The 23,823-nt window shown below is 37.4% G+C and overlaps 1 protein-coding gene across 3 annotated transcripts; it reads left to right on the forward strand.

Annotated features, from left to right (window-relative positions):
• Positions 1–13: 13 nt before the first annotated feature.
• RAD51AP1 (RAD51 associated protein 1) lies at positions 14–22,650 on the forward strand. Of its 3 annotated transcripts, none has more exons than XM_019756922.2 (9): positions 14–170; positions 2,407–2,456; positions 3,694–3,835; positions 6,181–6,290; positions 7,683–7,769; positions 8,281–8,436; positions 14,674–14,838; positions 18,727–18,798; positions 21,444–22,650. In XM_019756922.2, exons 1-9 carry the CDS (start codon positions 154–156, stop codon positions 21,575–21,577), a joined length of 933 nt encoding a protein of 310 aa, XP_019612481.2. In that variant the 5' UTR covers positions 14–153; the 3' UTR covers positions 21,578–22,650. The 3 variants fall into 3 exon arrangements, with proteins under 3 accessions (XP_019612481.2, XP_019612480.2, XP_074181355.1); XM_019756921.2 differs by having other exon boundaries at positions 15–170; positions 18,649–18,798; XM_074325254.1 differs by lacking the exons at positions 14–170; positions 2,407–2,456 and having other exon boundaries at positions 3,707–3,842; positions 18,649–18,798.
• The last annotated feature ends 1,173 nt before the right edge of the window (positions 22,651–23,823 follow it).

A 23,823-nucleotide genomic window follows, 5' to 3' on the forward strand; every position in this document is an offset into this window, starting at 1 on the left:
ACGCATGCGCGCCGGTAAGGATGGCTGGTAATCATTGGAGGACTGATGGCAGGGGGCGGAGAGCTCCGGTGTCTGTTTTTGGGCGGGAATTGAAACCGCCACTGCTGCCAACTAGAACATCAGAGCTGCAAGTATCCAGGCTTGAAGGGAGCCATGGTGCGGCCTGTGAGGTGAGTAATTCAAGACATCAGGCGGGGATGTGGAGGAAAGAGGAGGAAGACGCTGTAGTCAGCCTCACCTACACACGATTGAGGGGAAAGGGACGAGTAGGACGGAGGGTAGCGATGGTGCGGTGGGATGGACGGTAACTGGGAAACTGTCCAGTTTCCACTGAGGGCCATCCATTCTCCAGAAGTATCCTAGCATTCTAGCCTTTCCCTTCTCTTTTCCTCCCTCCGCAGCGATTGCCGTTTCTTTACCCACCCCATTCAGATAAGACCTTGTATAGTAGCGTACGAACAGCACTTTACGTTGCACCAAGCTCCTACTTATGTAGTTATTTGATAACAGCAGTGTAGGTATCCCTATCTTATCTATTTAAACTTCTAGGCCTAAAGTCCAATTTACCTGAGTCACAAAGCTGGTGAGTGGCAGGATAATACTCAAACCTCAGCCACCTGGCTCCAAATCCTCTGTGCTTCCATTATACTATTTGAAGCTATTCCTCTACTTAACCACAGTTGAGTGCTATGGAGGTGTAGGGTCAGCCATTCATTTAGTAAAGTGATGGAATATAATATAGGTTACATTCTAGTCACGGGGGGAGGTTAGGGGACCAAAAATAAACATCGGAATGTGAGAGAGAGTAAGAAGGAAGAAAACCTTAGTTTAAATAGGTGTTGCCTCTCTGAGGAGATAACACATGAGCTGAAGCATGAATGACAAGAAGGAACTAGCCAATGAAAATCTGGGGGAATCCTGGTAAAGTAAAGGGAACAAGAGCCACGGCCTTGAGCTTGACCATGTTCGAGGGACAGAAAGAAAACCACGAAAGCTGTAGCATTTCCAAGCAGTGGGGAGAATTGTGGGGGATTGGGTTACAGAAATAGGCAAAAACCAGAGCAGAGAGGGCTTGTAGGCTTTAGATAGAAAGGAGTTTGGATTTTATTCTATGTTCAGTGGGAAGTCAGGGGAGAGTTTTTAATAGAGGAGAGAAATCTAATTTTGGTTTTATAAAGTTTGCTTGCAGCTATTGGTGGAGAATGAATGGCAGACGGGATAACCAGAAGGGGAGCAGGAAAACCAATTAGACTATTGTATCATTGGGTAATGTTTGGAGTGGACATGGAATGGGACACATGAATTTGGGATATATTTTGGAGGAACTGCTTACAAAACTTGCTGATGCAGTAGATGTGGAAGCAAGGGAAAAAAAGAATCAAGAATGACTTCACAGTACTTTAGCCTCAGCTACTGAATGGATGATCTTTCTACTAACTGAAGTGTGGCAGACTAGTTAAAGGAACAAGTCCAGAGGGGGATCAAGAGTTCCGTTTTGAGCATGTTAATTTTGAAATGGGTATTGAACATCCAAGCAGCGAATACATAATACCTTTGTCTGGAATAGCTTGTCAAAGTATGGTTTGCAGACCCCTACAGGTCACTGAGACCCTCTTGGGAGGTTCATGTGGTCAAAACTATTTTCATTATAATACTAAGGCATTACTTGCTTTTTTTATTGTTCTGTTATTGGCACAGCAGTGATGGTCAAATGACTGGCACCTTAGCACGAAACAAGGCAGGTGGCACCGAACTGTACAAGTAGTCGTATTCTTTATTGCTACAATTCAGAGTGAAAAAGAGAGAATGTGCTTGATAAACAGTAAGAATTATATCATTATAGCTTAATCGTTGAGCATATTTTTTTTAAAGAGTTTTGATTTTATTTTACTATTATTCAATCTCAGAATTTCTTCTAGTGTCCTCTAAAGTAGTATAAAGATTTGTTTCAGGTGGCAAATACAAAGTCACTCGCCATTTTTTAAATGCCCATTGCATACAGAACATTATTTAGTATTGTGGTGAGATTTAAAAAAAGAAAAGAAAATGGCTTTTAGTGTCAAGTTTATAATAAGGAAGACAGAATGCGCATATAAAACAAAAGAATACGTACAATAGAAACTTTTAAATGCCCAACAGCAATTAAACAGTATATAAATTGTAAGTGTTTAACTATATTGATTATTTTAACTTTGTGGGTTATCTGAATTAATTTTTTTCTTATCAGGCATATCAAATAACTATTTCAGCTAATGTTAAATCCCTGTAAAATCCAAATCGTGTTTTAAGTTTAAGTATTCTCAAGAGAATACAAACACATTTTTCTTTACTCAAGACAATGGTTTTAAGGATTGGGGTGAGAAAATTGATGTTTGTATAAATGAAAAATTTCTGTTTTGATCATAGGCATAGAAAACCGGTCAATTACTCACAGTTTGAGGACTCCGACAGTGATGGTAAATAGAGATTCTTATTTTTACTTTAAAGATTTGCAAATTTGTTTCCTCAGAAATGTATATGAGACATATATATATTTATATTTTATATTTATTTATTACATATTTACATATTATATATATGTGTGTGTGTATATATATATATTTGAACATATTACCCAATTGCATAAGAGGTAGGTCTGCAAAAATAATTTTTAAGCATTTGGGATAATTACGCTGATAATTATACTGACAAGAAGTATGTAGGTAAGTAATAAATGAATAGATCCAGGTGAAATGTTTCCTTAGGTCAAAATTACTCTAGGACCATGTTTCTCAAGGTGAGGTTTGTCTCCTCTCCCTTCCCCTAGGAAGGGACACACTTTTTTGAGGCACAAATGTGTTACAGAATATAATGTGAAATCCCCATTAATTATACACTAAGACCTTGAAGAAAGGTTAGGCTTAAACTGTGTATACCCTATTGGGTTATATATTTATATATATATATATATATATATAGGTTATTAAGACAACTTTGGTCAAAAAGCTTAAGAAACATTGGGCTAGATTACATTCACTTTGAAGTAGGTTTTGTATTTCTCAGACCACCAGAGCTTTCTGTGAGTCAAATGCTTAGGAACTCTGAGGTTTGAAGGAATCTGTTTTCTGCCTTGGGCACAGCCTTAATGTGTGTAAGACTTAGGAGAAAATACTATAAAATATAATTTGCAGCTTTTTATCACTGTCATCCATCTGTCACCGAATATTTATAAATTGCCAGTTGTGTTATAGACACTGGGGTAGAGACTGAGGCAATCACAAGTTATATTTCTCCATGAGGAAGCATAAAAGAGACAACATGTACTAATAAATGCTAAAGTATGTGATTAGTACTACATGTATCCTGAAAGTATGCATACCTGTGTCATGCATACATGATACATGCTGCTTTTAGCTTTAAAAGCTAAAGCAGTAGTTTTATGTTGAGTATGAACAGAACTATATCAGTGACTTCGTTTTTGATATGTTGATATTTTAATAAATAAGGCCACTAAAACAAAGTTGAAAAACATGAGTGAGAATAAAGACAGTATACCAACATTTTTTAAATTATGGAAATTAAACAATTTGCTTAATCTTTAAAACTTGAACACCCACTGTAATGAATTTCAACTGCTAAAAAAAATTGTATTTATTTATTACTTAGAAGAAGGAATTTCATATATTCTTTTATTTTTAATTCACACATAAATAGATGATTTTGTTTCTGCAACTGGACATTTAACTAAGAAATCTAGAACAGCACCAAAGGAGTTAAAACTAGAAGAACCAACACCTAAACTGAAGAATCTCCAGAAAGAAGATATCCCATTGCAAGAGAAAACCCCTAAAAAAAGGTGAGAGGTAAGACATACAGTGAATACCTGACATTAGATGTGTTAAAAGAGAGACAGATGCGGCTTCTGGTTTAAATTAGAGCTCGAGCAGAGCCATAGGTGTTATTTTATTTAGTGCCTGTAGGAGACTGAGGATGTACCATTAATCCTCTTCTGACTTTCTGACTTAAAGAAATTCATAAACATGTAAGGAAATACCCATTTAAATATTAAGACAATCATACTTGTAAAGTTCTGAAGTTATAACTTACTTTTACACGACCCCATACCTGTTTCTGAAGTCAAGTCTCACAAAACTACTTTGTTAAAAATTACATTTGTAAGGACAGTTTTATAAAATTTAAAACCATGTGTTTTTCTGCAGAACAAAAATATTTTCTCTTTATATTGTTGAGACTTGTCCAGCAATGAGAAGATCTTGTAATATTTAGACTAACTTTGGGATTCCATTAGTTAACACCAACAGAGAAGAGAGTGAGGGAAGGAAGCCCTGAGAGGCCCAAAACTTGTCGTGTGGAGAGGAGATGGGCAGAAGAGGGATATTAACAAATGGATCATGGGTCATGTGATGGTTTACTGCTACAAGTATGAGAAAAGTTAATTAACATAGAGAAACTTAGTCCATGTCATTCTCTTTACTTTTCTCTCTCTATTTTGTTTTTAATTTCTGTTTTTGATCATTTCACTATATTTCAAATATAGTGAAAATACCCACATATGGGATAAAATATTTGCAAATCATATAATTGAGGGACTTGTATCCAGAATATTTAAAGAACTCTTACAACTCAACAATAAAGACTAATAATGCAATTTTTAAAATGGGCAAAAGATTTGAGTAGACATTTCTCCAAAAAAGATATACAAATGGCCAATAAGCACATGAAAAGATGCTCAACATCCATAGCCATCGAGGAAATGCAAATCAAAACCACAGTGAGGTAATACTTCATACCCACTAGGATGGCCATAATAAAAAAGACAGACAATAACAAGTGCTGTGGAGGGTGTGGAGAAATTGGAGATTCTTCATGCATTCCTTCTGCAAATGTAAAATGGAACAGCTACACTGGAAGACAGAGTAGCAGTTTCTCAAAATGTTAAACACAGAGTTATTGTATGACCCAGCCTAGGCATATAGCCAAGAGAAATGAAAACATATGCCCACACAAATATCTGTACATGAATGTAGCAGCATTACTCATAATAGTCAAAAGGTGGAAGCAATCCAAATGTCTGTCAGCTGATGAAAGGATAATGTGGTCTATCCATACAATGGAGTATTATTCAGCAATAAAGAGACATGAAGTACTGATAGAACTGTAACATGGATGAACCTTGAGGGCATTATGCCAATGGAAAGAAGCCAGGTACAGAAGACCACATACTGGACGATTCCATTACTGTGAAGTGTCCAGAGTAGACAAGTCCATAGAAACAGGAAGTAGTTTAGTGGTTGCCAGATGCTGGGGAGTGAGTGCTAATGGATACAGGATTTCTTTTTTGGGGTGTTGAAAGTGTTCTGAAATTATGTAATGGTGATGGTTTCATAACTCTGTGAATATACTAAAAACTGCTGAATTGTATGCTTTAAAAGGATGAATTTAATGCTATATGAATTATATCTCAGTAAAATTGCTGTTTTAGAAAAATAAGAAATCCTTCAAGGTACATCTCAGTATTTCCTCCTTCATGCAACCTTCTCTATTTTTGATTTCTCTTCCTCTTACACACCATAGCACTTTTGACCACCTTGAACAGGAGACATAATCTGCTTATATGGGATAATTATTAGTCTGTCTTATTTCTCTACCCGCCTCATTAATGGCAGACTCCTTGATGGACCTTCGTGTCCTATGTAGTGCAGTGCCTCATACACAGTAAGTACCTGGTGAACTATTTGCTGAAGTCTAGATTGGAAGAAACAGATGTAAAAACATTTTTTTAAATTAAATATAAGACCTATAATAGCTGTCTGAGGAGGTGTGAGAGGTCATTTCTAAGTGAAAAAAAAAAAAGTGACCTGTGAGCCAAGTCTTATTCCAGGTTGAGCAGGTAGGTGCTTCCCACATGGGTGAGCTGGTGGTAAGGACAGACATTACAATGAAAGGAAACAGTAAGTGCAACAGCACGTATGTCAAATCTCTTATGCTAGATACAACATGACATTGCTACCTTTTAGAAGTCTCATCCTTAAAAGTCAATGAGGATCATGATTATCATTTAAAAACATTTTTGTGAGGTTAGCAACTCTTAAATGGTAATGCAGGAAAATCTCAAATTTTTCTGTTTAGTTGAGATTGATCATTTAAAAAAACTCACTATTATTTGTGTATCTACTCCAGGATGGCTTTAGATGACAAGCTCTACCAGAGAGACTTGGAAGTCGCACTGGCATTATCAGTGAAGGAACTTCCGACAGTCATCATTGATGTGGAGGAGTCTCAAGATAAAAGTAACTTTATTTTCTATATATTTATCTTTCTAACTTTCTTATTGCTTTTATAATTTCTTTGGATGAGACTTCCCAGAGGAAAGAGTACAATTTTAATACTTTGGACCATAAATGGCACAATTTGCAGAGGGTATGATTGGATTCAGTTTATTCTGCTGCATAAATCACGTACATACATACATACATCTCTGCTTAACACCCAAAGTGAGCTTGAGGATGGACCTGGCCTGTGAGCTTGGGGATATTCAGATTACATTTTTGTATACAGTGAAAATTTAATTTCTTGATCAAATGCATTAATCTGTACAATCGTAACAATCCACCTCCGTTCTCTCAAAATTCAAGTTAAACATGACCTAATGATGGTAATTTTTATTATTTACAAAGGTTAAAGGTAGTAATTTGGTTGGCAAGCTCAGTAGACTTAAGGGATATATGATTTTTGGATTTCTCTATGGGTTTTTCTCCTTTGATTTTTCTGGTGACTGCGGCAGATGTCAATACTTATTTATATTCTGGATATGCAGAAGTTATTCCTGGAAAAGACATCCAAACTGCTAAAATGCTTTCTGAATTAAATTGTTTTGGTTTAACTTCCTTTATGTTGGAGATATTTTTAGCCCATTAGTTTATTTAGGTGTATAGATATTTAAATCAGTATTGCCTCCTATTTGAAAATAAATGAGACAGTGTTGATTAGGGGACCTTTTGGTAATGAGGAATCAAAGAAACTTAAAAAGTGAATTGTCATAAATTATATCTAAAATTGAGAAAATGAAATCCATCTCTTGCCCGTAAGAGGCTGTGGAATGTATAGCAGGATTTCCTTGGAAGTAACACTTCTCACAGAATAAAGCACTTTGTAACACTGGGACTTAACAGTACCAATTATCATGACTTAAAGCCTTCTTAAAACACTTTAGATCATTTTAAGATTATTATACTGATTGAAGAGCCTTTATGTTAGTAAAAGCATGGTCCTGCCTACACAGAAATAATAGTCAATACTTATTGACTTCCTATGTGCTGGGTACTACAATAAGCAATTTCCATATCCCACAATAACCCCACTTAATCCCCACACTATTTTTATTTCCGTATTATAGACAAGGAAATTAAGTCTTAGAGAGGATAAGCAACTTTCCCATAGTCATATAAGCCAGTTTAAGCAGTAGAGCCTGAATTTGAACTTAAGTCTGATTAACTGTTTCATTTCAGAGCCCAAACTCCTAAAAATATGCTAGCCTCTCCAAGTAAAGTCACTGTCCTAGTTTGAGTTTAAATCATTTATCTGTATCTGGATGCTATTACATTTTAGCACTAATCTTCCTACTTCTAGACATTGGTTGATTAATGAACACCTGTTCCTTCTTACCTCTTCCTTATATTTAGGCACTGAAAAATGCAGCAATAGTAAAATAGAAACAATGGATAAGTCTCCCCATATCTCCAATTGCAGTGTAGCCAGTGATTATTTAGGTAAGTTTTTTATAGTAATAATAATATTTATTTATTACAACAATGCTGTTTTTCAAATTTGTATTTAAATTTCTAAAACTGTGGCTAGAACCAAGATCTTTACATTTGTCAAGGTGCCCTTCATCTCTCGCCTTTGTTTCTTTCTGTTTTAGTTTTCTTTTACTGTAGACCCAGTTTCTTCCCTGGTGAAGGGTCGTGACTACCCATGGCTTATAATCGACAGCAGTTGACCACTGAAGAAAGGGGCTGTGTCTTCCCAGCTCCAGTTTGAAAATTCTTGGGGAGAGACTCTCATTTTGGGTCTTGGACTTATCCTTCAACTAGACTGTGTTGCCAGGAGACTGATGTATTATAGTTGGCCCAGGTTGGGCTATGTGGTCTATTACTAGAAGCCGGGGAGGGATGAAGCTGGGCCAATAAAAACAGCAGACTGAATAGGAGTCTACTCTCAGCTCTTTAAATATTGCCTGTCACAAAAAGTTTTCCATTGATTTTTATACCTCCCCTGAAGATTTGGATAAGATTACTGAGGAAGATGATTTGCATGGTGCTCGAGGGAAAAGAAAAAGAAAAGCAGCATCTAAAGCTGGGGTACAACAAAGGAAGATTCTTCTGGAAGGCAGTGATGGCGATAGTGCTGATGACTCCAAACCAGACTTTGGAACTAGTAAGTGATATCCTACCTCAAAATTAATCCTATGGAAATTCAGTGAAATGTTCTAAGAGACATTAATGTATTCAGAGCACTCTGCTAAATATGTGGTGTGTGCAAGTTGGAGGAACACACAGGATGGTTAAATTGCATTTGGGGAAAAGCTTTATCTGGAGGTGACCTTTAAGTCATGCCTTGGAAAATGAGTAGCATTTAGGCAAACTACAGGGAAAAGCAGCATTTCTGACTGATAGGCATGAACAGTGGAACAGGCAAGTACCCGGGTGAGAGTTCAGTGAGCCCCGCAGGGAAGAATGTTGTAGGAGCCGCTCACGAGGCAGGCTGGCACTGAACCATGGGGGTCTCCGGCCCATTCTAAGAAGTGTACACTTTTTCTGTAAGTAGTAGAAAACCACGAAAATATTTTGGATAGAAGTGATAGGAAACCTTTATTGTGACAGTTGTTTTCAGACTCAGAACTTAGGACAAATAGGAAGCATAGTGACCTTGACAGTACATCATGACATATTAATTAAAAATTAAAATGAATAAATGCAAAAATTTATGCCAAATCAGATGCTATATTTTGATAGATTATAACATGCTGTCAACAAACAATAACAGATTTCTTCATCAGCATTTGTTCCACAAGTATTTGAGTACCTGTTATGTGCACTGTATTCTGGACACTAGGAATACAGCAGTGAGCAAATCAGCTCCCTCCAGGAGCTTAAATTTGAGTGAGAGGACATGGACAATAATCAAATTGGTAAGTTCTCACGTAGCGTCGTTGACAGGTTCTATGACTTTAAGTGAAACGCTATATAACAAAACCAATTTTACCATAGGCTAATTGTTGATATAAACAAGAATTAAGTTCCTACGGCATCTAATCAACCTTATAACGAAATAACGTTGAACAGACTGACATTATTCGAGGACCTGTTGTACATAATTTGTCAAGTGTCATAGAAGAGCTACGAAGACGGGGAAAGCAGGATAGAGCCTAAAAGTCTGCTTTTTAACCCAGACCTGCCCCTCTACGTGATGCAGGTGATCCCAAGGCAGTTGGTCAATGGATCTTACTTTGAAAAACACTAATGTAAGTGGAGCACAAAAAGCAGGAGCCAGTGAAAGAGAATACCCTCAAGAAGCATAGCAAAGCATGGACTAAATGCTTCCCAACTTAGGGTTACTTAATATAATACCAAAAACAACACAAAAGAAACAGTGTAGTCAAAATAACTCCTTGGCAGTTTCAGTGTCTTTTCTAGGCATAATTGTAGCACCCCCAGCATGGTAGTATCATTATTTGATGCATGCCTGTCAGAGAAATCAGTAAGCAATTCTAAAGTTATTGACAGACTACTTAGCACACTAATGAAATTAATTTATCTTTAATAAAGGATCAGAATGTTTGCTATCTAAGTGGAAGTGAAATCACGTGTTTATTTGCTGGGTTTATGGAATTCATGGGTTATGTTTAGAGGTATAGATATTTAAAAAGAATAGCATTGTGTTATTTGCATTCCCATGTCCGGTAATGTCTCCTGAACCATTTTATAATAGGAAGTTTTATGAAAATCATGATTTGGATACTGACTTTAAAATTGCCCATTTGCTCTTAAAAGTACTTGAATAGACATTTCTCCAAAGATGATACACAAATGGCCAAAAAGCGTGTGAGAAGATGCTCAATATCACTGATCATTAGAGAAAGGTAAATCCAAACCACAATGAAATATCACTTCACACCCATTAGGATGTCAAAAAAACAAAATAATAAGTGTTGGTGAGGATGTAGAGAAATTAGAATCCTTGTGCGCTGTTGGTGGAATTGTAAAATGATGCACCCGCTATTGGAAATCAGTATGGCAGTTACTCAAACAATTAAAAATAGATCTACCATATGATCCAGCATTGAAAGCAGCGTCTCAGATATTTGCACACCCACATTCATAGCAGCATTGTTAACAGTAGCCCAGAGGTGGAAGCAACCCAAATATCCATGGACGGATGAATGGATAAGTAAAACGTGATCTATATATACAGTAGAGTATTAATTCAATGTTAAAAAGGAAGGAAATTCTGTCACATGTTACACCTTGGACGAACCTTGAGGACCTTATGTTAAGTGAAATAAGCCAGCTACAAGAGAAATACTGTGTGATTCCACTTATATGAGGATCTAAAATAGTCAAATTCATAGAAACAGAAAGAAGAATGGTTGTTAGCAAAGACTGGGGGGGGAAGAATGGTAAAGTAAGTTGTTTAATGGGTGCAGAATCACTGTTTTGCAAGCTGTAAAAGTTCTGAAGGTCTATTGCACAGCAATTTAAATATACCGTGTCTCCCCGAAAATAAGACCTAGCCAGACCATCAGCTCTAATGCATCTTTTGGAGCAAAAATTAATATAAGACTCGGTATAATATATAATACCAGATCTTATGTAAGACCGGGTATAATATAATATAATATAATATAATACCAGGTCTTATATTAATTTTTGCTCCAAAAGATGCATTAGAGCTGATGGTTTGGCTAGGTCTTATTTTTGGGGAAACACGGTACGTATTTAACACTACTGATCTGTACACTTAAAAATGGTTAAGATAGGGCCGGCCTGGTGGCTCAGGCGGTTGGAGCTCCATGCTCCTAACGCTGAAGGCTGCCTATTCCCACATGAGCCAGTGGGCTCTCAACCACAAGGTTGCCAGTTCGACTCCTCGACTCCTGCAAGGGATGGTGGGCTGTGCCCCCTGCAACTAAGATTGAAAGGACAACGACTTGACTTGGAAAAAGTCCTGGAAGTACACACTGTTCCCCAATAAACTCCTGTTCCTCTTCCCCAATAAAATCTTTAAAAAAAAAAAGGTTAAAATGGTAAATTTTATATTATGTGTTTTACCAAAATTCAAAAGCTTTTTAAAGGAAATCATTTTTCAAAAGTAAATAGCTTGGTTCCAGGTTGTTACTCAATTCTACATAAGGAAATATTTTTGAGATGAAATACGAGCCAGAGGTTTGAGAGAAGTATAGTTTTTTAAGTTTTGTACAGGTGAACAATGATTTATGATATGGAAAACACAAGTAGGAAGGAAAACATTTATTGAAATATGAGTGCTCTGAAGTTATGATGGATATGAGGACTGCAAAAATTATTTCTAACTGGAAATTATTCTTCCTTTAGACAGATTCAGGACCTATAGTTGTTTGGGGGAAATGTGGTTGTCAAATGGTGATTTTATCGTGAATTCTGATAATGAGGGTTGCTATTGTAATTAGGACAGTAATCACAACAGGAAGCCATTGTGGTAAAAATAATTTATCAATAAATGGAATGTCTGAATTCTTGGACGTTAGACCGGATAGGACATTGGGAGAAAGTAATGCTGGTGGTTTATGTTGTAGTAGATACTTAAACATTCTTAGGTTCTGTTGTGCAAGATGCAGTAGTTCTCACCTTCGTGTCACTTGTGGACTAAAATGACTGCTTCTCCTCTAGCTCTTTCACAGCTGATTTGGTTTTCTTCCATAGTACATTATTATGGTTTGCACTAAACTCCAAGTATGGCTATTCTCCCTATAAAATACATATGGTCCAGCCCTGAGAAGCAGTCCTTCAACCCTTACAGGGAGCTAGCTCATTAGCTGAGAGAGTGAGAACTGCCATCTAGCCTCCACTGTGGATATACAAACTAAGCTTTAAGCAAAAACTTTGCCTTGCCTCTCTAACTTTCTGACTCCTTTTCTGTCCCCCACCCCAGAAGTACAAAAGCCTTACACTGTCTTCCGGCCGTGTAAACCTCCTTAATCTACTCCAGCCAATCCTGCTTTACCTTAAATTGAAAGACAGACATATTCCTCCGTGCTTAGTGAACTTTAAGGAGCAACAGTTTATTTTCATTCACCCTAAGCCCAGAATGACTAACAACTCTCCAATCCCCTCAAAGGTGATTGTTTATTATACTTGAATGTGCTACTATCATTTCACACAACCTCAAGTTTGGAGCAGGCTCCTTTTCTTTAGGTAACATGTCAGAGCTTTCCCCCAGCATCAGCTCAACCTAGATAAGAAGAGAAAGGGTCATCTGTGACCTTCATTTGGGAAAAAAAAAGTGAAAATTGCAGAGAACATTAGACTTTTGTTAAGGACATCTAAATATTCCCAGAATCTATAACCTAAGTGTTTGGGCCTTCCAGATTTTCCAATACGGTATGCTGATGACTTGGGATTCTGGGGGGTCCATCTTCCCACCTCCAGATTATTTAGACTGCTTTCTCCATTAACTCATAAAGCTCAGTTGGACCCCATCTTTAGATAAACGTGTTCAGTAGAGTTTTGCCCAGTTCCTACTATTTATCCTCTCAAGCCAAAAACACATGCAATACCAGAACTGTCCTAGATTTTATATTCCGAAATTTTGGAGACACTTCCCTACTACTTGCCGTCCCTGAACCTAGATCCTCTTAGGACTCCAGAAATAATTACTTGATTTTGCAAGGTACCATTTGTAACAGTCTTTGTGTGATCTGCTGGCCTTATTCTATATAACATAGTAATCGTTATGTGAATATGTGGGTTGATTACTCTTTTGTTTTTTAAAAATTTTATTTGTGGAAAAAATGATAGAATAAGGAAATTACAATTTGAAGATCATAATGACCATCGTTAATTTAGGCAAAGATCATCAATGGAAGGCTGATGAGCATCTTTACAATGGAGAATTCAGGCTGGCATCAGCTGAACCAACACAGAGTGGGACAACCGTACATTATGTGCTTTCTGATATGATATAATACGAAGTACAGAGCATCACCAGGAAGTGTATTCTTGTCCCCCCTAAATAATAAGAAGGTGAGCCTGATTCTAATTGAGTCTTCAGAAAATTCCAGCTCACAGAAAATGCAAGAGTAAATTAAATGACACCATGAGGAAGTAAACAGACAAATCCAGAATGTGGGACATTTTATAGAACAACTGACTTGGTTATTTCAACAAGTCAAGGACATGGTTGGGGATATTGCTCTACATTGAAAGTGATTAATATGGACTGGATAGATGACACACCAAAACACTTGTTAACATTGTTAGGTATGATAATGACATTGTTTTCTTTAAAGAAGTCCATGTTTCTTAGAGATGCATTCTGAAGAATCTAGGAGTGTAATGACACGATACCTCAGATGTATTTTAACATACTCCAAGCCAGACAGGGAAGAGAAAAGAAGAAAAGAGAGAGAGATGAAACAAAAGCACCAAAATACTGAGATTGTTGAATAGTTATTATCTACTATTATGTACGTTTAAAATTTTTCATATATGTATTTTTATATAAAATATATTTCATATAGATGAATAGGAAGATATTATATATGGTGGGCATAACAGTGGTTATCTCTGAGTGGTAAAATCAGGGCGCAGGCCTTCTTTTTCCTTAATACTTTTCATTGTGGTCTATATCTTCTGCAATAAGCATGTCCTGCTTATCTATCAGGTATTCTCCATCCTTTTTTCCAGAGCAGGTGTGCCTACTGAACATATTACTTCACTGGCTTACATCACCCCATGGAGGCCAGAAAAGAGTTTGTGGGAAATTAGAGGTGTGTCCCAAATGAAATCATATAGGATTATCATTTTTTTAAAAAATATTTTATGTTGTTTAGTCTGTTAAGGTTGTTGTATGGTTAGTCCCTGCTCCTCAATTCCCAATGTTTTTCTATTCTAGAATGTTGAAGTTTATGTGATTAAGGAAGGTATACCGTTATTATTATCATCAAGGTCATCATTTTGAAAGAGTAGCTAATGTTATACCCTACCATTCGTTTCAAAAGTTACTGAATTAAACTGGTAAAATCGGAAATAAAGATTACTGATAGGAAATTACAATGACGATAGTAATAGCAAACAATTCTACTTTGCTTGCGGTATGCCAGGTGTTATTCTACATGCCTGACCTGTGTTAACTCAGTTAATCCGCACATGTAGGTTTTCTGGTTACCTCCATTTTATACAGAGGAAACTGAGGCACAGTGCCGTGGGTGAGCGACCTGTCGGAGGTCACACAACCTGTAAGTGGACGGGCCAGGATTCACACCCAGGCAGCCTGCTGTCCATCATGGCAGTGTTTTGCCGCTGGCAATGGCTCAGCACAGAGGTGCACAAGAGTGTGCCAAAGCCAGAGAAAAGTCAAGGCCATAGAAGCCTTGCTTCTTAAAACAAAGGTGAAGTGTGTACTCTTCTGTTTTAGGTGAAGATTCTGAGAATGATTCTGATTTTAGTGAGAGCGAAGATGATGATGCAGACGTCACTGTAACAAAAAGTAAAGTTAAAGAAATTAAAAAGAAAGGAGTGAAGATTAAATCCCCAGTTGAAAAGAAAGAGAAGAAACCTAAATCCAGATGTAATACTTTGGGTAAGCTTAGTCCAAACCACTTTATAAAGGAAATGTATTTGGTTTATTTAATAGGTGTTTCTTGTATTTGCCTTTGTTCTCCTTAACAGTTTGTGAGTGTTCCTTTCTAGTTAAGATGTGTAAAGAAAGCAGGGTGGGTGGAGAAAGCAGATGAGGGGAGTGAGCTCCACTACCTGTCTAGCGCTTCCTGTGTATCACCTCCCTTTAGCACTGACAGCCCCCTCTGAGATAGCTGTTGTCACCTGCATTATACTGTGAGGAAACTGAGGCTCAGAGAGCCTAAATAATCTGTTGGAATTCTTACAGCTAGGAGTAAGGGAGGGGCTAGAATTTGCACCCAGGTTTGTCCATCCAGAGCCTACGCCCTATCCACTGGACCACATTTTCTCCAGACCATTAAACAGGGAACTTTGACGATTCTACTTTCTTGATTTCATGCTTGACTTAATCTTCCACTTCAGAACTCTTTTGCCACGTTTCGAGCCTTTTGGTTTTTTTCAAAACAACTTCTGTTAGAAACCATTTTTGCAAACTTTTGGAATTTGTGACGACTTGAGCATGGAATACCTGTTTCCTTTGTAAAAGAAGTTAGGATGCTTTTGAGTTCACAATATATGGTAAATTATTATAACATAACTTTCATTAACGTTATTTGTTTTACTTATTGATATATATCTATATATATATTTATGTCTTAGTTGTTTAATATATATGCTTTTTGAAACTAAAATTTCCATTACTCAGACTCCATTTATGAATAGTAGCAGTTGCCCTCGCCCTGATAGCATGGTCCTGAGTACTTGCTAAGCAGTAAGAAGTAACTGCTGATTCAGTTATATTCCTCTCCACTGTATTCTGAATAAAAGAGGTTTTAGTTAGTGTTTTTTTAATTGACAAATTGATCTCATCTCCAGAAATTACATTTCACATGCAGGGCTTTTTAGAGATAAAGCTGTATATTAGTTTCCAGTTGCTGCTGTAAAAAATTTCCAGGAACTTAGTGGCTTAAAACACTACAGATGTATATTTACAATTCTGCATATCACAAGTTCAAAATGGTTCTCACTGGGCTGAAATCAAGCTATCAGCAGGGCTGTGTTCCTTTGTGAAGGCTCTAGGGGAAAATCCATTTTCCGGCCTCTTCCAGCTGCTCGAGGCCGCCTGTGTTTGACTGCGGCCCACTTCCGTGTTCACAGCCAGGAATGTCAGAGGCTTTCTCACATCACATCATTCTTACCCCCACCCCTGCTTCTCACTGTCACTTGTAAGGACCCTGGTGAGTGAGTACATCGGGCCCATCCAGAGCATTCAGGCTAATCTCCCCACCTCAAGACCCTTAGTGACGTTGGCTATGTCCCGTTGCTACACACGTTTGGGGAATCAGGATGTAGACATTTGTGCAGGGCCTACCACAAACTGTGATATGAAAACAATCATTAACAATATGAATATATTTTATGTTTTCTTTAAATGTTTGTTTATGCTTCCTCCCTAAGACACACTAAAAACTGGAAATAAAATTTCAGTTTCCAAGTTGGAATTTACCATATAAAGTCTTCTGTATACCTTGGAGCAAGTTGCTTCACAAAGAAGTTTAATATATAATATTGGAAGTAAAATTTGTCTCCTAAACAATGGGATTAAGAATTAGGCAAGATGGATTATATTTCTAGTTCCACTAATAATGTAATGTCTTTCATTTGCCCATGTTATAATTTTTCCCTTGACAGAGAAAATTTCAAGGTCTGTGCTGTCCGATGTGGTAGCCACTAACCACATGTAGCTATATTCCATTTAAGTTAATTAAATGTAAATAAAATGTAAGCGTCAGTCCTTTGGTTTTGCCAGCCACACTTCAAGTGCTGGAGAACAACAGGAGGCTAGTGGCTATGGAATTGCAGATTGCGTAGCACAGAATGTAGAGCATTTCCATCAGCGCAGAAAAGCTGCCGAACAGTGCTGATGTAGGGAAGAGGAATGTTAACATTAAAAAGGATATAGTGAAAACGTTCCTGTTCATATGCATTCAGATAACCCTAGGGATCGCAAAGCAAGCATTATCTGAAAGGGAATTTATAGTCCACCTCTCTTCCCATCATTCCCTTCACCCCACCCCCCAAAAAAACCAACACCTACTCCCATTCTTGTGTTTATTCTCTGGGTTAATGTCACCATCCAGCAGGTGTGCACAGCAGGAGCTGGCAAGTCCTGATTGCTTCATCTTCACCACTGCTTTCCCCCATCTGAGTACTAAAAGAGATCCAATCCCTCTATGCTCCCCCGTAGTGCAGGCCCTTACCACCTCTCCCAGATTACCATAGAGCCTGCTAGTGGTCTACTTGCCATTACTTCTGTCAGAAAGATGTTTTCTAAATGCAGGTCCTCCTGAGAAAAATTACGTGGCTCCTTCACTTCCTCAGTGATCTGCACCCTGTCTGTATCTCTTCCCTTTCCTACCCTTGCCATTCCTGCTCCAGCCTTACTGGCCAAGTAGCTCGCCCTGGAACTTGCATCGGCCAGTTTTGCATGCTCTGCTCTGTCTGAGAAACTTCCTCTAACTCATCTTTACCTTCCAGGCTTGACTTGGCTCAAATTATCCTCACCCACCTACCTCCCTATGACTTCTAAATCTATGTAGATAATATACACAGATTATGGGTTCCCTCCTACTGTGATACCTCTAGAGTCTGTCATAGCTCTTTCCATACTGCATGGCGCACATCTTTACTGTGCTGCCCTTTCTACGAGAGTCTAGTGACTGGACCATAGGAATTCCTTGGGAGCAGGATTCATGAATTATATTCTTTGTAACCCTAGAGCCTAATATACGAGGTCTGACAATTAAGTTCACAAAATTGTTACAACAATGTTGCTAACCTTTTTTGATATCAGAGGGATTATTCATTATGAATTTGTACCAACTGGACAAGCAGTTAACCAAGTTTACTATTTGGAAGTGCTGAAAAGGCTGTGTGAAAAAGTTAGACGACCTGAACTTTTTGCCAACAATTCATGGCTCTTGTATCATGACAATGCACCAGCTCACACGGCACTGTCTGTGAGGGAGTTTTTAGCCAGTAAACACATAACTGTATTGGAACACCCTCCCTACTCACCTGATCTGGCTCCCAATGACTTCTTTCTTTACCCGAAGATAAAGGAAATATTGAAAGGAAGACATTTTGATGACATTCAGGACATCAAGGGTAATATAACGACAGCTCTGATGGGTATTCCAGAAAAAGAGTTCCAAAATTGCTTTGAAGGATGTACTAGGTGCTGGTGTTGGTGCATAGCTTCCCAGGGGGAGTACTTTGAAGGTGACCGTAGTGATATTCAACAAGGAGGTATGTAGCACTTTTTCTAGGATGAATTTGCAAACTTAATTGTCAGACCTCGTATTGTCTCACTGACACACTGAGACACTGTTGTGTAATGTTTAGAAAAATGAACTTGGGCTTGGGAGTCAGACCTGGTTCCTAATCCTGGTTCAAACATTTACTAGCAATCAAACTACAGGCAGATTGCTGAACCTCTGTGTTTCCTTGTCTGACAGTGGTGATGGTAGTATCTGTATCAGAGTTGCTCTAAGGGTTAAAGGTAACATATATGATTGCATGTTACACTGCCTAGCACATAAATGCTCTTAAAAGGTGACTGTTTTAGTCTTTCAATAAATGTTGATTAAAAAGTTTTTCAAAATGATACTGCCTTTTTAATTTTTAGAAGATTATGTTACTATAATTTTTACAGATATATACTAGGCTTAATCTTCCTGACAAACTTTTTTATGGATATTTTTCAAATAAGTGACTTCAGTAGACTCTGCTCCAGCTGCTGTCAAATCAGAATCTCAGCCCTCACCGAAAAAAGTTTCTCTTTCTTCAGAGGCCACTAGGAAACCATTACAAATATGCAGTCCTTCAGCTGAAAGCAAGAGACCTAAGTGGGTCCCACCAGGTATGGTATATTTATTGATCAAGGGCTCGGGCTTGGAGAACTACCACTGGTAGATGGTTTTCCTAGTTGTCAATGTTACACATATCATTACATATTCTCCAAAACAAAGGTTTTGCATTCATTCATCATTTATCATTCCCTCATATTGAGCATCCAGGTTGTTTAGTATTTTTTTGAATGTTATAAAGTTGTAATAAGCACAAACATCCTTATTTTAGAAATGTATGGGCACATCCCTGATTATTTTCTTAGGATGAATTCCTAGTAGTAGAATTACAGTGACAAAGGCAAGTAACATTTAAGGTTCCTGATACGTGATTTTGGCAACAAATCTGTTTGCTCGCGACCCGCTGACCTCCACAGCCTGAAGTGTCAGGGCCTGTACATGGGAATCCCGGCAGGTAACAAGTGCCCTAGCAAACGCAACCTCCAGCTCTTACAAACTTGACTTCTTTTTGTTTTCTTTTGCTCCACAACAAGTCTCATTGATGCTTCAAGAATTCTTTGACCTTCACCCTTCTTGACATTACTAAACCCGAATCCAGGCCCTGTTCATTTCATGCCCCAACTACTGGTGGCTTCCTAAATAGTCCTGGCTCTGTCTACACTTTCCCTGTCCAACCACATGAATCTTCTCTTCCAGTGAAACTGATACATCTTTGTGTTCCCTAAACAGAGTGTATGTCTTCTTCTGTCAGAGCCTCTCTATCCAGGCTCCTCTTTCTGATTATGTCTTTTTTCATCTGTCCCCTCTCCTTTTCTAAGTCATTCCAAGTCTACTCAGGTTTACTTTACTTCTTCTTTTCAGTGACATTTCTTGATTGGTCCACAGTGGTCATTCTCCTAGTAATAACTATGTATTAGTAGACAGATTCAGGCCTGAGACTGCATGATTACTTAATTTCGGAGTCTTCATTTCATCATTTGAAACATTAAGCACTACATAATATTTAAAGTCCTTTCTGGTTTAAAAATTCTAGGATTTTAACGAGCACTTAAAAGCTTTTTGGAGAAGGAAAGGAAGAAGATTAGTTACTGATATGATGATGCCATTATCACTTAAAGGATAATCCTTAGTGTATTTCTTCTGAGAATAATTAGTAATTTCCCAACAAAAGAAATCGAAAACAAATGATATAATGACTGTAGAAATTTAAAGGTAGCATTATCAAAAAGACAAAAAAGGAAATAATGGAATGATGGATAAAGAGTTAATATCATAAAGCGCACAGTACTTACAGATTGTGTGAATGGGTAGGGCAAGTGATGTCTCTGAGGGAATGGGGGCGTGTGATAAACTTGAGGGAGCGGGGATTGTCAGACTTGACAGCTCAGGCCTTTTTGGAAGGAAACAGTTGCTGCTCAGCTCTTTCTAATTGTTCACATGCAGGATTATGGGCCTGGTATTTCCAGATCTGAGTTTTTCAAAAGAAGCCAGAAATCCAGATTTTAATATGAAATCTCATATTTTTTTTAAAGTTGACTTTTTCTTTAGTTTTTTAAAACCCAGTATAGATATATCTGCGAGCTAGATTTGACCCTCAGGTAGGCAGTCAGTTACCTGTTTTATACAAATATGAGACCACCAAGCCCCCAATGGGAAAGTTAGCCAAGGACATAAACATACTAATGCCCTCAAGAAATACAACTAGAAGTGAGTATGAAAAGAATTTCAGTCTCACTGATAATTAGAGAAATAATAAAATACTACTTTATACCTCTCAAACTAGAAAATAATAAAACAGTATAACTCAGTACACTCTGGATTGTGGGGTAGCAGGCATAATTATTTTCTATGAATTTATAATCCCTTTATAGGACAGCTTGACAGGAGCTATAAAAATAAACCTGTGCTTTGGCCTACAAACTAGTCTTGGGAATTTATTCTTAAAAAATAATTAAAAAGAAGAAAAAGTAATAAGTGGTGAGCTTCTCATAACTATTTATAGAAAAATTGTGAGAAACTAGAAACAGCCTAAAAGTTTGTTGAAAGAATTTGATATATGGCACATACATTCAATTAAGAATGATAAATCGGATGGTTAGAATCATGGGAATGTTTATAAATCTTTCCTTGAAAAAAGTACACACAGTTGTACTATGACTACAGGCATAATCAACTATGAACACTTATGTGGATAAATTTTGAAATTTCGTACTTGATGGAAATAATTATTACGTTAGAGTGGGAGCATAAATGAAGCCAGTGTAAATAAATAAAAAACAGTATTTGTCCTGTTTAAAGTTATTTAATATTTTAAAAAATAGATCCTTTCAAAGGAGTACGTGTAAAAATTGCAGGAGTTTTAAAAATGTATTAGATTTTTCTACTACTTTAGAAATTACAATTGCATTCATTTCTTTATCCCTTTACAATCAATGTTATTTGTTCCCAACTTAAGCCATTTCAGTTTTCATGCTTAAAGTTTTGGTATCTTTACCTTGCCTTCTGGGGATGTTTGAAGATAGGTGATACTGTATTTTTTCTGTCGTTTACTACTTTCCTTTTTTTTTTTTAATCTTGTTTATAACTCCATAGAGCCTGCATAGCAGAATAAGCCTTAGCTGCTTTTTTTGCTGTATACATTTATGTTTGTTAGGAGGTTTCTAATATTATCAGCATCAGGTGGTATGTTTTCTTTCAGCGGTATCTGGAAGCAGCAGCAGCAGCAGCCCACAGGCAGGGGTGTCTGTTAAGTCTCCGAATCAGAGTCTCCGCCTTGGCTTATCCAGATTAGCACGAGTTAAACCTTTGCATCCAAACGTCGCTAGTAGCTGAGTGTGGTCTCAAAGAAACGTTTAATTAACAGAATCACAATTTTACAAGTGTGTTTATATTTGATTTGTGTTTGTATTTGAAAAGGGTATTGTAATATAAAGGAATTCTTTAATGTCATATAAATTATCTCTGCCCATTTTGTGATTATGTTCTCTGAAGAGCTATTGAAACTTCAATAAGAGGTTGGTTTGTAAGAATTACCTTGTAATGTCATTTCCTTCTGAAGAGCATATTCTATTTTCCTTACGTATAAGAATTTACTGTCATTAGTGGTCGTCAGTTTGACGTGGAGGAAGTGTACATTACATGCTGTTCTTTTCTATTAACAGAAGGTTTCTTTCTAGTTTCGTCTAATTTATGGCACCTTAACTTTGTTCAGAGTTTATCTGGCAAAAGGAAACATTCCCATTTTTCCCAGGAGACATTTCTCAAATCTTGTACTTAAGCTACATTGTCAGTTTTATTGCAAAGATGTTTTGTATTTTAGCCAAATATTTTTATAATGAGAATTCAGAATTATTTTACACATTGAAACAGTTTCTATATGGCATATGTCTCCTACTTAGAAATAACTGGTTATTGTACAGCAAATAGAATTTCTTGACATTTTATGAAGCCCTCATTGTCAAAACCTTTAATAAAAACGAAAGGTTTTGATCTGCTCTTTTCCTTGATACAATTACATCCGTCTCTGTCTACATTTCATGATAAAATGAATGCTTGGCAAAAAAAAAATTAGGCTTCTGATGTAAAAATAAAGGGTTGGCTGTTAAAGTAATCACTTTGTTTATGGTCAGTGCTTTAGAGGGTGTCTGTCCAGTACCTCGTCATCCCTATTATGATATTAGATACTACAGCTTTTCAGGGAACCTAGATCTGAATTTGTTGTGAATCAAAATAGTAATAGACATTTTATATTTATGGTGACAATTTCAACCAGCTCCTGATAACTTTTTAATAAAATTCTTTAAAAAATGTACTATACTTAGCTCAGTTCTTTGTGGTTTATAGAAATATCTGTTAATGTGAAAATAAGTAATTTAGAATTATGATTAAAGTGAGTGTTGGCTTACTGCTATTGTACATTTTTTTCTTATCTAGTGTATATTTATATACTGTCATATACCGACCGCCTCATCTATCCCGCCCCATTCCCTTTTTAAAACATGTTTTCCAGTTACACAATATTGAGATACCATATATGGTGCAGTTCAATAGTAAACATTTATTAAGAGCTTACCCTGTATTAGGTACTGATATCATTGATTAATCATCTAGCACCAGCTTGATGAACCTGTTTTCTCCGTGTTATATAGTTTCTATTGAAAATTACCATAAAGTTTGTTAAAACTGGCCTTGCAGAAAGCACTAGTGACCTTACTGTTTCCAAATCCAGTGTGTATTTTTCTCACCTCATCTTATAGACCCTGTTCTTCATACTCTGCTTAATACATTTAATTTCCTGGGCTCACATAACACTAGTCTTTCATAATTTTCTCCCCATGTCCCTCTCTGCTCTTCACTGTTTTGCAGCTTTCTAATCTTTTGTGTCACCTACATCCACTCCTCCCACCATAGTGTCATATTCTGTCACGTCATTCCCCCCCAACCCCACCCTCCTTTTTTAAAGCTTAGGTGACTTCAAGCCCCAGTGGTCACCTATGTGACAGTTACTGCCATGTTAGAATCTTTAGCCTGCATCTTACTCTGCACAAGACCTGTTGCCTGGTCCATTGATATTTGACGTAGGAACTCATCACTAAATCAGTAACACCACCCCCACCCCCAGTGTTTCCCCCTGCTATGTTTCCTGTTAGTAAATGGCACAACCGCAAACTCAGTACCTGAGGCATTGCCACCCTCACATCCAATCACCAAGCTCTGTTCCATTTCCTCGGTTCAAAACCGTCCTCTCCTTCGACTTGCTGTCCGTTACTCCGAAACATCACACTTACTGCTTCTAACAGGTACTCTTGCCCTGATTCTTAACCCACTCTGGCTTACCCTCTATACTATTGTTGCCAGAGGGAGTTTTCTAAAATAAAATCTGAGCTTGAAGACCCCTCTGCTGAAAATCCACCACGCAAACCTTCATCTATTTTGTTCACAAGGTATCTCAAATCTGGCCGACCCTGTCTGGCACCCATGGTGGAGTGCAGTCCCCGCGCCCTGGGCCTTCAGACTGGCTCTTACCTGCCTTCTTTACGTTGCTAATTCCTACTTGTCCTCGAACACATGGCTCTTTT

Source organism: Rhinolophus sinicus, linkage group LG02, assembly GCF_036562045.2.
Source record: "Rhinolophus sinicus isolate RSC01 linkage group LG02, ASM3656204v1, whole genome shotgun sequence".
Classification (NCBI taxonomy): Eukaryota; Metazoa; Chordata; class Mammalia; order Chiroptera; family Rhinolophidae; genus Rhinolophus; species Rhinolophus sinicus.

Coding starts and splice junctions, on each gene's coding strand:
- RAD51AP1 (XM_019756921.2), top strand. Junction 8,437..14,673: donor CAAACCAGACTTTGGAACTA/GTAAGTGATATC, acceptor CTTCTGTTTTAG/GTGAAGATTCTGAGAATGAT. Junction 18,799..21,443: donor ACCTAAGTGGGTCCCACCAG/GTATGGTATATT, acceptor GTTTTCTTTCAG/CGGTATCTGGAAGCAGCAGC.